Below are 13945 nucleotides of genomic sequence, written 5' to 3' on the forward strand. Positions count from 1 at the left end.
AACTGAGAGAGGGAGTGGGAAGTTAGTGGAGGGAAGAGAGAAAGTGTTTCCGACCCTCCCTCGCGGGAAGGTCGTAAATTATCAGCTCGGATCCCCCCCCCGTGGGGGAGGGGGGAGAGCAGAGAAAGACAGACAAAGTGGGGGTGCGGACAGAACGCTACCCAACAAGCTCGCCGGCCACGAGAATGTGTCGCCAGAACAACACTGCCTATCGCTGTGTATGTATCAGAGAACAGATGGTATTTATTTGCTCCCCCACCGAGCAAATTAGGCACAAGGCCGTTTTTAATGTGAGGTAAAAACCAGCTCCCCTAAAAGTAGGCAAAAAGGGGGCACTCTGGTTACCAAAAATAATAATTGTCCCAGTATAGAGGGCTTCCCCTCCATTGACTGGTACAAACTATCCCAAGTGCAGCATCTGCCGGAACAGATGGTATTTATTTGCTCCCCCACCGAGCAAATTAGGCACAAGGCCGATGTTTAATGTGAGGAGTGAAGGGAGGGGGAAGGGGAAAAGGGGACCAGCTCCCGAGAGGTGGGAAATGGGAGCTGGTTAAAGGTCAGGCATGTGGGGTTGCCCCCACATCTGGTCTTTGCTAGTCATAGCTAGTCATAGCTAGTCATAGCTTGCAGTATCTGCCGGAACAGATACTACACTTTGATCTTGGCCCGAAGGCCAAGGAGAGATGGTATTTATTTGCTCCCCCACCGAGCAAATTAGGCACAAGGCCAATTTTTAATGTGAGGAGTGAAGGGAGGGGGAAGGGGAAAAGGGGACCAGCTCCCGAGAGGTGGGAAATGGGAGCTGGTTAAAGGTCAGGCATGTGGGGTTGCCCCCACATCTGGTCTTTGCTAGTCCTAGCTAGTCATAGCTTGCAGTATCTGCCGGAACAGATACTACACTTTGATCTTGGCCCGAAGGCCAAGGAGAGATATATGTAACACGTTCCCGCGATTGGTGCGAGCACAATAGTCAAGCAACGCAGTAAAGGTATATATTTAATGTAGTATTTTGTTTTAAAAATGTAAAGTGTGTGAGAACGAGGTGACGAGGATCGACATAAATATCATCACATTTCGTGTTATGTAATCCAGATCATAACTAACGCACACTGAAAACTGAAAACTGTTATTTTACACATAGCTCGAGAGAGACATTCATAGCTTTCCCAAATTAAATAAATAGATATAACTTGACCTGACATCGATTTTGCCAATTCCATAGTGTTCCTTTTTACAATAGCTCCTCACTGGACAGAGTTAGACACCAGGGTCGATTTTTTTTAACGTGGAGAAAAGGAACAAAAATAAAAATTGTCTCAGTCGTGAAGGATTTCTCCTCCACTGACAGAGAACAAGAAATTGAAGTGCAGCATCTGAAGAACAGATACTGCACTTTGATCTTGTTCGGTGATAGCCATTGGACAATTTGCGCCTCCCCCTCCGAGAAAAATAAAAAGAGAGAGAGAGAGATAGAAACAGAGAGATAGAGAGAACATTGATGATGGAGAGACGAAAAGTGTGAAAGAGAGACATTAGCAGTGTCAGATGTCGTCATTAAAAATGAGTTATAAAAATCTGAATAATTACACTCACTATCTTTCGATGAATTTTAACTTACTCCAATTATAATAAATATATATAAATTCTAAAAAATCACTTATCTATAAAAAATACTAATCAATGGGTGCTTCCATTCTTCATTTATAAGAATTTGTCCATATTTATATTTTATATTCCATGTACTTTTTAAATAAAAGAATTTTTTTAAGCAAGCATCAGAAAAGACCGCGATTTTAAAATCTAATAACATGTGGTCACAAAGCGGAGTTGCCTCCCTTTCTTCAAGTTAACAAATACGGAGGCTGAAAAGCACCATAATTAATTATTTCAAAAACGTAAAAACAACACATTAGACCAAATATATTTCCCGGTGGTAACTATATAAAGAAACAAACATTTAAAGTGCTGATATCTGTCTTATCTCCCTTTTGAATTTCTGACATGTGGTTACTGTCAACAATTAAATTAGTCAAGTATAAGTCACCGTATTTGAAAATGATCACATTTCACTCATCAAGGTTTACTTTAGATTATTTTATTTATTGATCTTTTATCTTCAACTTGTGATATATAAACCTTAGGTGAGAAAATTAATTATTTACTTTTTAATAGACATTTCAAAATGGGGGGAGGCGAATTAAAAAAACGTTTGTCGAGAATATTATATTCGGTTTATTGGAAAGAGCATACAATTTGACATTAAACCTGAAAATATCTTAAAAATTAAGTCAATAGAAAAATATTGATAATTTTTTAAATTGAAAAAAATTTAACTCGTAAAATTCAATTCCTTTCATGACGTAGAAAACAAGGCCGATAGCCATTAGTCACGTGCTCTCGTGTAATGAATGAATGCGTGAATGTAGGATTGACATGAAATTCTTATAAATAAACTAAAATGGCCGAAAAATGGGCTGAAATGACTTAAATAAATAAAAAGTAAATGACTTAGAATGACTTTAATGAACTTAAGGATGAATTGAATGACCTTAAGAATGACTTGAATGCTTAAAAATAACTGGAATCCTTCAAAAACAACTTCAATGATCTGGAGAATGACGTGAATGGCTTTGAGATTGACTAGTTGTAAAGTGAGTGATCATTCTACATTAAATTAATACTAAAAAGTGATCCCCCACTTTATATCACAAAGTTATAAACATAAGTACAACATGTAAGGACAGATACTACACTTTAATCATTAAATTAATACAGAAAATACAGATACTACACTTTAATCATTAAATTAATACAGAAAAGTGATTCCCCACTTTATATCACAAAGTGATAAACATAAGTACAACATGTAAGGACAGATACTACACTTTAATCTTTGCCAAAAGGCCAAGAAAAGGGTACTTATTTGCTCCCCCACCGATCAAATTAGGCACAAGGCCGATTTTTTATGTGAGGAGTGAAGGGGAAATGGGGGCCAGCTCCCGGGGACTAGAGGGAGCTGGATAGTGACAATTGGTATGAAGGGTTGGTATTTATTTGCTTCCCAACCGAGAAAATTAGGCACAAGGCCGATTTTTAATGTGAGGAGTAAAAGGGAAATGGGGAGCTGGATAGTGACAATTGGTATGAAGGGTTGCCCTACATTGACGAAGGTCTTATATGTGGGGTTGCTCCCACATATGGTCTTTGCTTGCAGTATCTGCCGGAACAGATGGTATTTATTTGCTCCCCCACCGAGCAAATTAGGCACAAGGCCGATTTTTAATGTGAGGAGTGAAGGGAGGGGGAAGGGAAAAAGGGGACCAGCTCCCGAGAGGTGGGAAATGGGAGCTGGTTAAAGGTCAGGCATGTGGGGTTGCCCCCACATATGGTCTTTGCTAGTCATAGCTAGTCATAGCTTGCAGTATCTGCCGGAACAGATACTACACTTTGATCTCGGCCAAAAAGGCCAAGAAAAGGGGGTATTTATTTGCTCTCCAACCGAGCAAATAAGGCACAAGGCCGATATTTAATGTGAGGAATAAAGGGGAAATGGGGACCAACTCTCCGAGGAATAGGGGAGCTGGATAGTGACAATTAGTATGAAGGGTTGCCCCTACATTAACCAAGGTCTGATATGTGGGGTTACCCCCACATGGTCTTTGCTTGCAGTATCTGCCGGAACAGATGATATTTATTTGCTCCTTCACCGAGCAAATTAGGCACAACGCCGATTTTTAATGTGAGGAGTAAAGGGGAAATGGGGACCAACTCCCCGGGGAGTAGGGGAGCTGGATAGTGACAATTGGTATGAAGGGTTGCCCCTACATTGACCAAGGTGTTATCTGTGGGGTCGCCCCCACATATGGTCTTTGCTAGCAGTATCTGCCGGATCAGATGGTATTTATTTGCTCCCCCGCCGAGCAAATTAGGCACAAGGCCAATTTTTAATGTGAGGAGTGAAGGGAGGGGGAAGGGAAAAAGGGGACCAGCTCCCGAGAGGTGGGAAATGGGAGCTGGTTAAAGGTCAGGCATGTGGGGTTACCCCCACATCTGGTCTTTGCTAGTCATAGCTAGTCATAGCTTGCAGTATCTGCCGGATCAAATACTACACTTTGATATTGACCAAAAGGCCAAGAAAAACTTAAAAAGCTAAGAACAGCATCTATTAACAACAGACCTTGGTCTTAACCAAAAAGGCTAAGCACAAAAGTGTTACAAAGAGACCGACAGGCCGACAGACCGACCGACTGACGGACCAACGGAGTGACTTATAGAGTTTCTTGCACGCGACTAAAAATAGCTGCATGAGCGCGCATATACATTTTGTAAACACTTTTTTTAAATAAAAAAATAATATTTCTATTATTTTTTTTTAATTCAATAGTTTATTTTGGAAATATATTCCACAAATAAATCAAACAACCCACTTTAAAAAAAGAAATTACGAGTTTCGTATATTTTATTCGCAGTCTTTTGTTAAGGGTGTCAAAAATTCCCAAAAAATTCTGATACACCTGGACAGACATATCAGGAAAAAATAATGAAAATGTTCTTCTTTTTTTTTTTACTCTTCTTTGCCTCAAACAAGACACAGTGCCATGTGGGCGTAAGAGGCTACTAGCTGGGATCATATCTACAGGGACACTTCTGCATGTCAGTACAATTAGGAAAGTCGGAAACTGTGAGGGAATTCCAAAGTCTTGCAATTCGAGGATAGAAGGATTTCCGGCATCTAGGGATCTCTACAATGAAGGGGTGGGGTTTTGCTGTTTGTCGGGTTAGTCAGAAGTATGTATGTCGAAGGTGGCACAAATACACATTCCATTAAAATAATTGTAAAATATGTACAAGGAAGCAACTATGCGGCGATGGGATAGGGGTTGAAGCTTTATTGACAGTGCGGAATTAGATTTTAGACTATTTTTTAGACTCTGTAGATGCACCAGTTCAGATGTGGCAACAATTCTCCATGCCTGGGCGATTGGTGGCTTTGTGGAGATATAGGATGCTACCAGGTGTGAATAATTTTCTAGCACAGTAGAGGGAGCCCACCTTCTTTGGAACAGGTTTGACAATTGCCTCAATATATTTGTTCCAATTCATGTTGTATGTGAATGTTAGGCTGAGGAATTTGAAAGATGGGTTGTCAGACATGGTGTTATTTGTCATGGCAATCAGTGATTGAGAAGGCTTTTGTAGTGTTTAAAGGAAAGATGCTCAGTCTTAGTAGAATCATCCCTTGCAGCAACCTTGGCAACGTCTTCGATGTATTTGTTACAATTCATGTTGCCTGTGAATGTTAAGCCGAGCAATTTAAATGACGAGCTTTCAGGTAGCGTCATTTCAATGAAACAAGGTGTGACAGACCAACAAACAGACGGAGCGCCCTGTATACATTTCTTGGACGCATCTGAAATAATATACGCCCAATCAATCTGCTCGTTTAATGGTGGAAATATCATTTCAAAGTGTATGTTGACGTTACAACCAACAAAACATTTTCATAGTGATACGAAGACACATAGACAACCAATACGATACCAAAATGTCTAATAGTAGTAATAGTAGTAATAGTAATAGCATTTAATCGCAGCAAATTTAGTTGTAATAGTAGTCGTCGTAGTAATATCGTTATCAGTTGTAATCTCTACATAGTCTGATGGTCTTATTAAGCAAGGTAGACGTCTATAAATGAAAAGGAAAACAAATCCACTGTTAATTATGAGAACTACTATAGCGCCGCCGCCATCATCATCATCATCATCATAATCATAATCATCATCATCACCATCATCATCATCATCATCACAACAGCAACAGCAGCAGCAGCTTCTTTCTAATTACCTTTAATAGAAACAAGCCAACCTTTTCAAAGTAATTCGTGGCTTTCTCTATTCCAATTGATGGATTCAGTTTAGACAACGACGGCATCTTGCATGGTCCTCCATTACAGCCGTTCTTAGTGATGCTATTTTTATTCATAGCATACAAAAGGTGGTGTATTTTAAAAAAAGCTACAGAATTTGCTGTAGCTTTTTATTTCATGTAGAACAAAAACTAGCAATATCCATTCGGCGTTACCCGGTAGCCTTTCTCTTTAATGTTAACAGCCAATTAACCAGTTTATAGAGTAGACCTTTGGGCCACCTGTACATTTTAGTATTTTTTTTTTTTTTTTCATTTTTGAAGAGTTCGATTCTGGATAAGTGTAGACAACTACGAACTTTTCTATGGTAATTGTAAATAAATTATTCGGTGTTTTTTTGATTATTTTTTTTTTAACTTTTAATCTATTATTATTTGGACTATTCATCGGACTACTGTTGATTGTCATTTTCACAACGTTTCGGTTGATGTAACTTGTGGCGTAAGATAGAGAGAGGGGGAGTAGAGTAGAAGAGAGAGAAAGAGTAGAAGAGAGAGAGAGAGAGAGTAGAGGAGAAATATTGCAATGGGTATTCATTGCTGGATTGCCTGATATAGAACGACTATTACGTGCATCCTCTCAGATGGAAAAGCTGGATATGTCAGACCTTCTGGTTCGCATTCGTGTCATTATAAATAACTGTTTCTATCCCTCTCTATCTCTCTCTCTCTCTCTCTCTCTCTTCTACTCTTTCTCTCTCATTTTTCTCTTTCTCCTCCTCTTTCTCTCTCCTCCTCTTTCTCTCTCCTCCTCTTTCTCTCTCTCTCTCTTTCTCTCTTTCTCTCTCTCTCTTTCTAAAAGTTCAATTCTCATGTCACATTATAACCAGAAAGTGTATATCACTTTGTACTACCTTTATGGGGAGCACGGCACTAGATTCGATATGTTGCATAGCGTCAGTGTTAACCATATGTTAGATAGCGAGGTCTCTCTTCCTCTCTCTCTCTCTCTCTCTCTCTCTCTCTATATATATATATATATATATATATATATATATATATATATATATATATATATATATATATATAATGCTATGTATATAATGAACGTGAGTACAAAATATATTTGGGTATATAATGAGTTTCTCCATTGTCGCCTACAGTTTCGCGATGTCCTTTGTAGATGAGTGTATAGCTGTTTTACATATATACATTATACATATAGATACGGTTTCAACAGGGCATATAACATTTTATATAAAACAGTTCCTTATAACAAAGGGAATTACATCTTGCCCAAACAAGAAAACGTTACCTTCATTCATCCGGGTATTGGTTGACAATCTACAAACAACTGCAAAGAAGATTCCTTCAAAAAGAAACAACGAAATGCTTTCCCGTTGGATGATTGCACGTAACTATTCGTTTCATATAACGTAATTCAACTCACATATTTCAACATGTGACTTTGAATCACGTTTTCGATCTTTTACCTCCGAAACCTATTTGTTCGAGTATTCCAACACCCAATTCATCATGGTCGCATTCCTGGCTCCTTTGTCTCATTGCTCTACCAACCCGTTCCACATTCCGAAACCTATTAAACATATTTGTCTTTGTACACAACTAATTCAGCATACCAATAAATGATAATGTTCTTTTATCTAACAGTTTAACTTTTAATAATAATAGTCGGTTTTCCTAAATCGACTACCTGAAAAGTAAGTCGGTGTCGCTCAGGCATAATCTAACACTCAGTCTGGGCAACCGAAAAATACAATGGCGAATTTCTTAGAACCTCTATCCAGTCATGGCTGACGGAACAAGTGGATCTAGATGAGTAAAATATTAACAATCATTCCTCTACTCCTTAACTAATACTTCTTACCATTTTGCACATATAAATATATAAATGTATAATTATTTATTCATAAAAACATCATTCGCTATATATGTGCACACATGTGTCAGCTGTGATATCTTTCGAAAATAACGTCATTAGACCACTAGTCACAACTGATTTTAAATAAACGAAAAATATACAATAATAGAGCTCTATCCGCTACTGAGCAAAAAAAAAAACTCCAGCGATACAATCATTATACATACAAATATATACACACACAATAGATATATGTATGTATGTATATATATATATATATATATATATATATATATATATATATATATATATATATATATAGTAGAAATGGTAATCAATAAAAACCTGAAGAAAGTTCTCAATACTGTTGTAGAGCAAATATGCATTTTATTTTTTATTACCGTATTTTTCTGTTAACAGAAAAATACGGTAATAAAAAATAAAACGTATATATATATATGCACATATTTTGCATATATATATATATATAAGTGTGTGTGTGTGTGTGTGTGTGGGGGGGGGTGCATATAACTCTACTATTATATAAAAAGAACTTTGTATGTGGGCTCTTTGTGTGTATGTCTGGGCTTGTTCTCTGTGTACTAGAAAACGGCTGGGCTAATTTTTCTAAAATTTTACACGCAGGCGATTTATGTACCTGGCAGAACTTTTTTTTTTATCCGAATGTCTTCGATAATTATCGATAATCGATAATCGAAATAATCCGATAAAAGAAGGAACGGGCGATTTTGACTAAAGTCAACACCTTCCACAGTGCATTTGAGGAGTTTTATTAACACATAAGCCGAAAGGCCCAACATATAAAATCAACAGTAGATTCTTTGATATAACAGGGGTGCGTTCAAAATAAATGTTTCTGTTTAAATCACCATTACACCGTTATACTGTACTTTTTCATGTTAAACTTAAATCCAAGCCATCATCACCGCACAAGCAGTAAAGTTAAGCATATAAAATCAACAATTTCTTTGATATGACGGGGGTGCGTTCGAAATAAATGTTTCTGTTTAAATCACCATTACACCGTTGTACTGTACTTTTTCATGTTAAACTTAAATCCAAGCCATCATCACAGCACAAGCAGTAAAGTTAAGCATATAAAATCAACAATTTCTTTGATATGACGGGGGTGCGTTCGAAATGAATGTTTCTGTTTAGAGCACAATTGAAGCATGATACTTGATTTTTGCATTTTAAACTTTAATGCAAGTCATTATATATAAAATACTTTTATAAAACCAACAGTACGTTCTCTACAGTGCAATGTAGACTACTATGTATTGTGGACTAAATTATTGTGAGGAGGTATATGAAGCTTCCTCTCAGTGCCCCCCCCCCCGAGAGATCCCCAACTAGAGCAGGCAATCAACTGATTTGATTGAAAAATGGTCGATTTCATTGATTTCGATGACAATAAAAATATGGGAGTGTGAAACATTCGTTTATCATCTTTCAATCCCGGGTAACGTCGAGTCTCCCTGCTAGAATATATATAGAGCACAATTGATGCATGATGCTTGAAATAACAGAGAGCTTCTGTTTGAGTATACCTTTTTTTTTTTTTTTTAGTTTTTCGACATTTCTTATCTTTTTCGTGTCAAAATCTAAAATGTTTATATAAGTGCACGCATGTATTATAAACGTTTTTATTCTATTTCCAGAGCATTTTCAGGAAAGAGTCAAATTATGTGCTGATAAGGATTGTGGAGGGAAGAAAATTAGTAGCAGCAATGGTCAGTATTCATAGGCCGTTGGTGCCGTGATGTTTTTAGGCAACAGACGAACCCAAATTCTTGGTTTAGTAATTGGGCCACATAATCTGGGGGGGGGTTACAATAGGCATTTTAGAATATTACGATTCGTATGAAATGTAATGTGGTTTATTCCAGGTTTTTATGTAGATCGCTTCAGGTATTTTTTAGTTTTTTAAAATGTTTTTTTTTATCATGTATTATTCGTGTGTTATATAGACTAAGATTTTTCTTACGTCGAAGAGGAGACAATTATATTTTTTTAGTAGATGTTGAAAAATTGCATTGGAATCTACATTATGTATGGTAAGATGGCGGGTTAAGGTAGTGGTTGTCAACAACAATAAAATTAGACTCATTATTTACTATAAAAAAAAATTAAGACCCAAAACCTTGTAGTAAAAAAAAAATTAAGACCCAAAACCTTGTAGTAAAAAAAAAATTAAGACCCAAAACCTTGTAGTAAAAAAAAAAATTAAGACCCAAAACCTTGTAGTAAAAAAAAAAAATTAAGACCCAAAACCTTGTAGTAAAAAAAAAAATTAAGACCCAAAACCTTGTAGTAAAAAAAAAAATTAAGACCCAAAACCTTGTAGTAAAAAAAAAAAATTAAGACCCAAAACCTTGTAGTAAAAAATAAAATTAAGACCCAAAACCTTGTAGTAAAAAAAAAAAAATTAAGACCCAAAACCTTGTAGTAAAAAAATAAATTAAGACCCAAAACCTTGTAGTAAAAAAATAAAATTAAGACCCAAAACCTTGTAGTAAAAAAAAAAATTAAGACCCAAAACCTTGTAGTAAAAAAAAAAATTAAGACCCAAAACCTTGTAGTAAAAAAAAAAATTAAGACCCAAAACCTTGTAGTAAAAAAAAAAAAATTAAGACCCAAAACCTTGTAGTAAAAAAATAAATTAAGACCCAAAACCTTGTAGTAAAAAAAAAAATTAAGACCCAAAACCTTGTAGTAAAAAAAAAAAATTAAGACCCAAAACCTTGTAGTAAAAAAATAAATTAAGACCCAAAACCTTGTAGTAAAAAAAAAAATTAAGACCCAAAACCTTGTAGTAAAAAAAAAAAATTAAGACCCAAGACCTTGTAGTAAAAAAAAAAATTAAGACCCAAAACCTTGTAGTAAAAAAAAAATTAAGACCCAAAACCTTGTAGTAAAAAAAAAACAATGCCTTTTCATCGTTTTTACCCTCGAGTATATATCCGACAGACTTAGACACAATTAATCAACCGAGAAGCATATCACTCTACCTAAAAACATATAAGATATCAATGGATATATACCTGACAGTCAAAACAATCCCTAACTCTAAAATCTTTGGAAAGAACCAACGTCATCTATAGGTTTTAATGCCCTTTGAGAGAGTGTAACTTCTTTGACAGCTTTGAAACATATTGTTAGGTTGGTCATACAAACATTACCCTATCCCGTCGCAACACCATACATAATGTAGATTCCAGTACAATGTTTCAACATCTACAAAAAGCATATCTTAGTCTGTAACATAAAATAATACATCATGAAACAAAGTTTCAAAAGCTGATAAATATTTGAAACCATCTATATAAAAACCTGCAATAATCAAGTATTTTTTTTTAGCTTTTTTAAAATGTTTTTATTATGAGTGTATAGACTAATATTTGTCTTGCATCTAAGGGGAGAAAAGTATGTTTTTTTATGTAGATGTTGAAAAATTGCACTAGAATCTACATTGTGCATGGTAAGCTGGCAAGATAAGGTAGTGGTTGTCAACAGCAATAAAATTAGACTCATTATTTACTCTAAAAAAATTTAAGACACAAAAACCTTGTAGTAAAAAAGCAATGCCTTCTCAACCGTAAAATCATTAGAAAGAACCAAAGGGAGTGTAACTTCTATAACAATAGATAATTACATTGGTTACATAACCACTACCCTATCCCACCGCCCTTTTCTCTAAAACCGGCCAAAAATTTACTGGAATCAAGATTATATCAGAGCCAGTATCTATCTGCAAGTGATACGGCATAATCACGTAGACACACCGGTTCCCGCTGGATCACCAAAGTTAAGCAACGTTGAACCTGGTCAGTACTAAATGGGTGACCATTTGGGACTTTTAGGTGATGTATGTGCTCTCCGCTTATCTCGGCATTGTTTCCAGTCGTCCTGGTCTTTTCCTTGCCACTGGACTCAAACAGTGCCGATTTAGGAGAGGTGTGGTTGGGATTGCGCAACCCTTGCCTCACAAATACGCGCGCTATTGCCCCTAAGGGGTATCGTTTGGCTTTTCAAGACTGAACAGAAGCATGGCAAGTGAGAAATATTTCCCATTTATTTTTTCTATTGTTATCCACATTATTTGGTCATAAAATTACGTGATTATTGAAGCGAACAGGGCACACATAGTTTCCTTTTATTATATACTAGCGATGGGTACTCGGCGTTGCCCGGGTGTTTGGAAACTCCGGGGGTGGGGGTGGGGTTAAAAAAAAAGTAAGTATGAGGATCGAACCCAAACCGTTGAGGTAAAGTTGTAAATTAAAGTGTGAAAAAAAAAAACGTGCGACGTTAACCATTGCCCCACCGCGAGATGCTAACGGAATCACGTTTGAATTTATTTAATTACTTGGATTTGGCAGGTGCCCGTTTTAATCCGTTAATGAGGTCAAGTTTGACTGCGAGATTTCATTTACTGCGGAACGCTTTTTTTTATTTTTATTTTTATTTTCCAAAGATGTTATAGGAAAAAGACTAACCCACATGCGGCGAGCGACAAATATTGAATATTTATCTTCCCGAAATCAAGCAAATTAAATAGACAAGCGAGCTTCGTTGTTAACTGTGAGATATTACGATTTATATATGACATAAAAAGTTTTAAAAAGTTGTTAAGCGACCGACCGATTCTCTGAAAAAGCTTTTTGTAGACATAGCGAACACACATACAAACATACATACATACATTTTCGCTTTTATATATATATATATATATATATATATATATATATATATATATATATAAATACATATATATATATATATATATATATATAAATACATATATATATATATATATATATATATATATATATATATATATATATGTATTAGGTTGATGCAATGTTTTACCGATTTAAAACTTCATCTTGGAAATGATAGACAGTGTGTTTTTGAGCATCTTTATTCGTAACAATAATGAACTTTGCTCTTTATAACTTGATTCCATCTGTTAACGAACTTATAAACGCCTCGCTTGTAAAATTCTTTGTTTTCATGCTAAATATGTTCGATCTTCTTTGTTTTCATGCTAAATATGTTCGATCTTCTGTCGTGATGTTAATCTAAGATCATCTAAATGGTTTTGTAATTCTCGAAATAACTTTTTGAATCGATCGATATAATAGTAAAGACTAAACAGAAAACACTTTTCCCACGCTGGCGTGAACGAATTTTTTTTTTTAAACCATTAAAAAAAATAAAGAACAACTGTTTTTTTTTTAATTTGTAACTGAAATTTATAAATCCGTTCTTTATGTATAAAACGATTATATTGAACCATAAAAATGATTGCCCGCTGAAATGCGCGCATATTGTTTTTGTTTGTAGAGCAAGCGCGGTTGCAGAAAAAGTTAGTTGTGTGCGTTTTGCATTGTCAGAAAAGCGCCCCAACACTTGGCGATGGAATTGTGAAGGGGACGTTACTTCGTTGGTCCCTTCGCACTAACTCGTATAGCAACCTTCCAGGCTCGCCAAACTCTTCTTTCAGTCAGCTCGGGTTTTTTTCCATTTCCTCTTTAAGCGACATAAAGTTCGGCGCTTCGTATAAACTGTTCACGAAGCCTTGTCCGTCCGTTGACATTCGCACTGACTTGCGTTTTATAACAAAATAAGCTATGATGGCCGACACGATCATCACCGTCGGCACGACGAGGATAATTCCGACGACTTCTGCGGTTGTTAAACCAGTCGGCTTTTCTGGAAGTAAAAGAAAAATATATTTTTTTAAATTCTATACATATAAACAAAATAAAATTACAGTTCAAATGTGTTATTCGTATTATTTAGATTCATTGGACTACTATCCTCATTTGGATTGTTATGTTCACGTTTCAGTCCGACCTTCGGCAGATGCATGTCGTAAAGAGCTAAAAAATACTATTTCAAGGTCAAAAACTTCTTCAAGGTCAAAACAACTTCAAGATCAAAAACAACTTCAAGGTCAAAAACTACTTCAAGGTCAAAAACTACTTCAAGGTCAAAAACTAACCAAAAATAAGTTATAGATAGATAGATTCCCACACAGAATACATCGCTCACGACATGTATTTGTTACGTTATGACAGTAATATAAGCTCATAATTTGGTTATTGCGCAACCCTTGCATCGCTGTACACTTCGCGTTGTATAGGCACCTTACCAGCAGCTATTCAA

The 13945-nt window shown here is 36.0% G+C and overlaps 1 protein-coding gene and 1 pseudogene across 1 annotated transcript in view; both read right to left on the minus strand.

The window, feature by feature from the left end:
* Positions 1 to 2804: 2804 nt before the first annotated feature.
* LOC145258560 (U2 spliceosomal RNA) lies at positions 2805 to 2920 on the minus strand (annotated as a pseudogene).
* Positions 2921 to 12672: 9752 nt separating this feature from the next.
* The window catches only part of LOC145258210 (C-type mannose receptor 2-like), a 445837-nt gene continuing 444564 nt past the window's right edge, over positions 12673 to 13945 (minus strand). Inside the window, exon 43 of the mRNA XM_080116148.1 lies at positions 12673 to 13489. Coding sequence (XP_079972274.1) covers positions 13281 to 13489 — 209 coding nt within the window. The 3' untranslated portion in view covers positions 12673 to 13280. The remainder of the gene's footprint in view (positions 13490 to 13945) is intronic.

Source organism: Euprymna scolopes, chromosome 33 (genome assembly GCF_053919585.1).
Source record: "Euprymna scolopes isolate OS-2025 chromosome 33, ASM5391958v1, whole genome shotgun sequence".
Taxonomy (NCBI): domain Eukaryota; kingdom Metazoa; phylum Mollusca; class Cephalopoda; order Sepiida; family Sepiolidae; genus Euprymna; species Euprymna scolopes.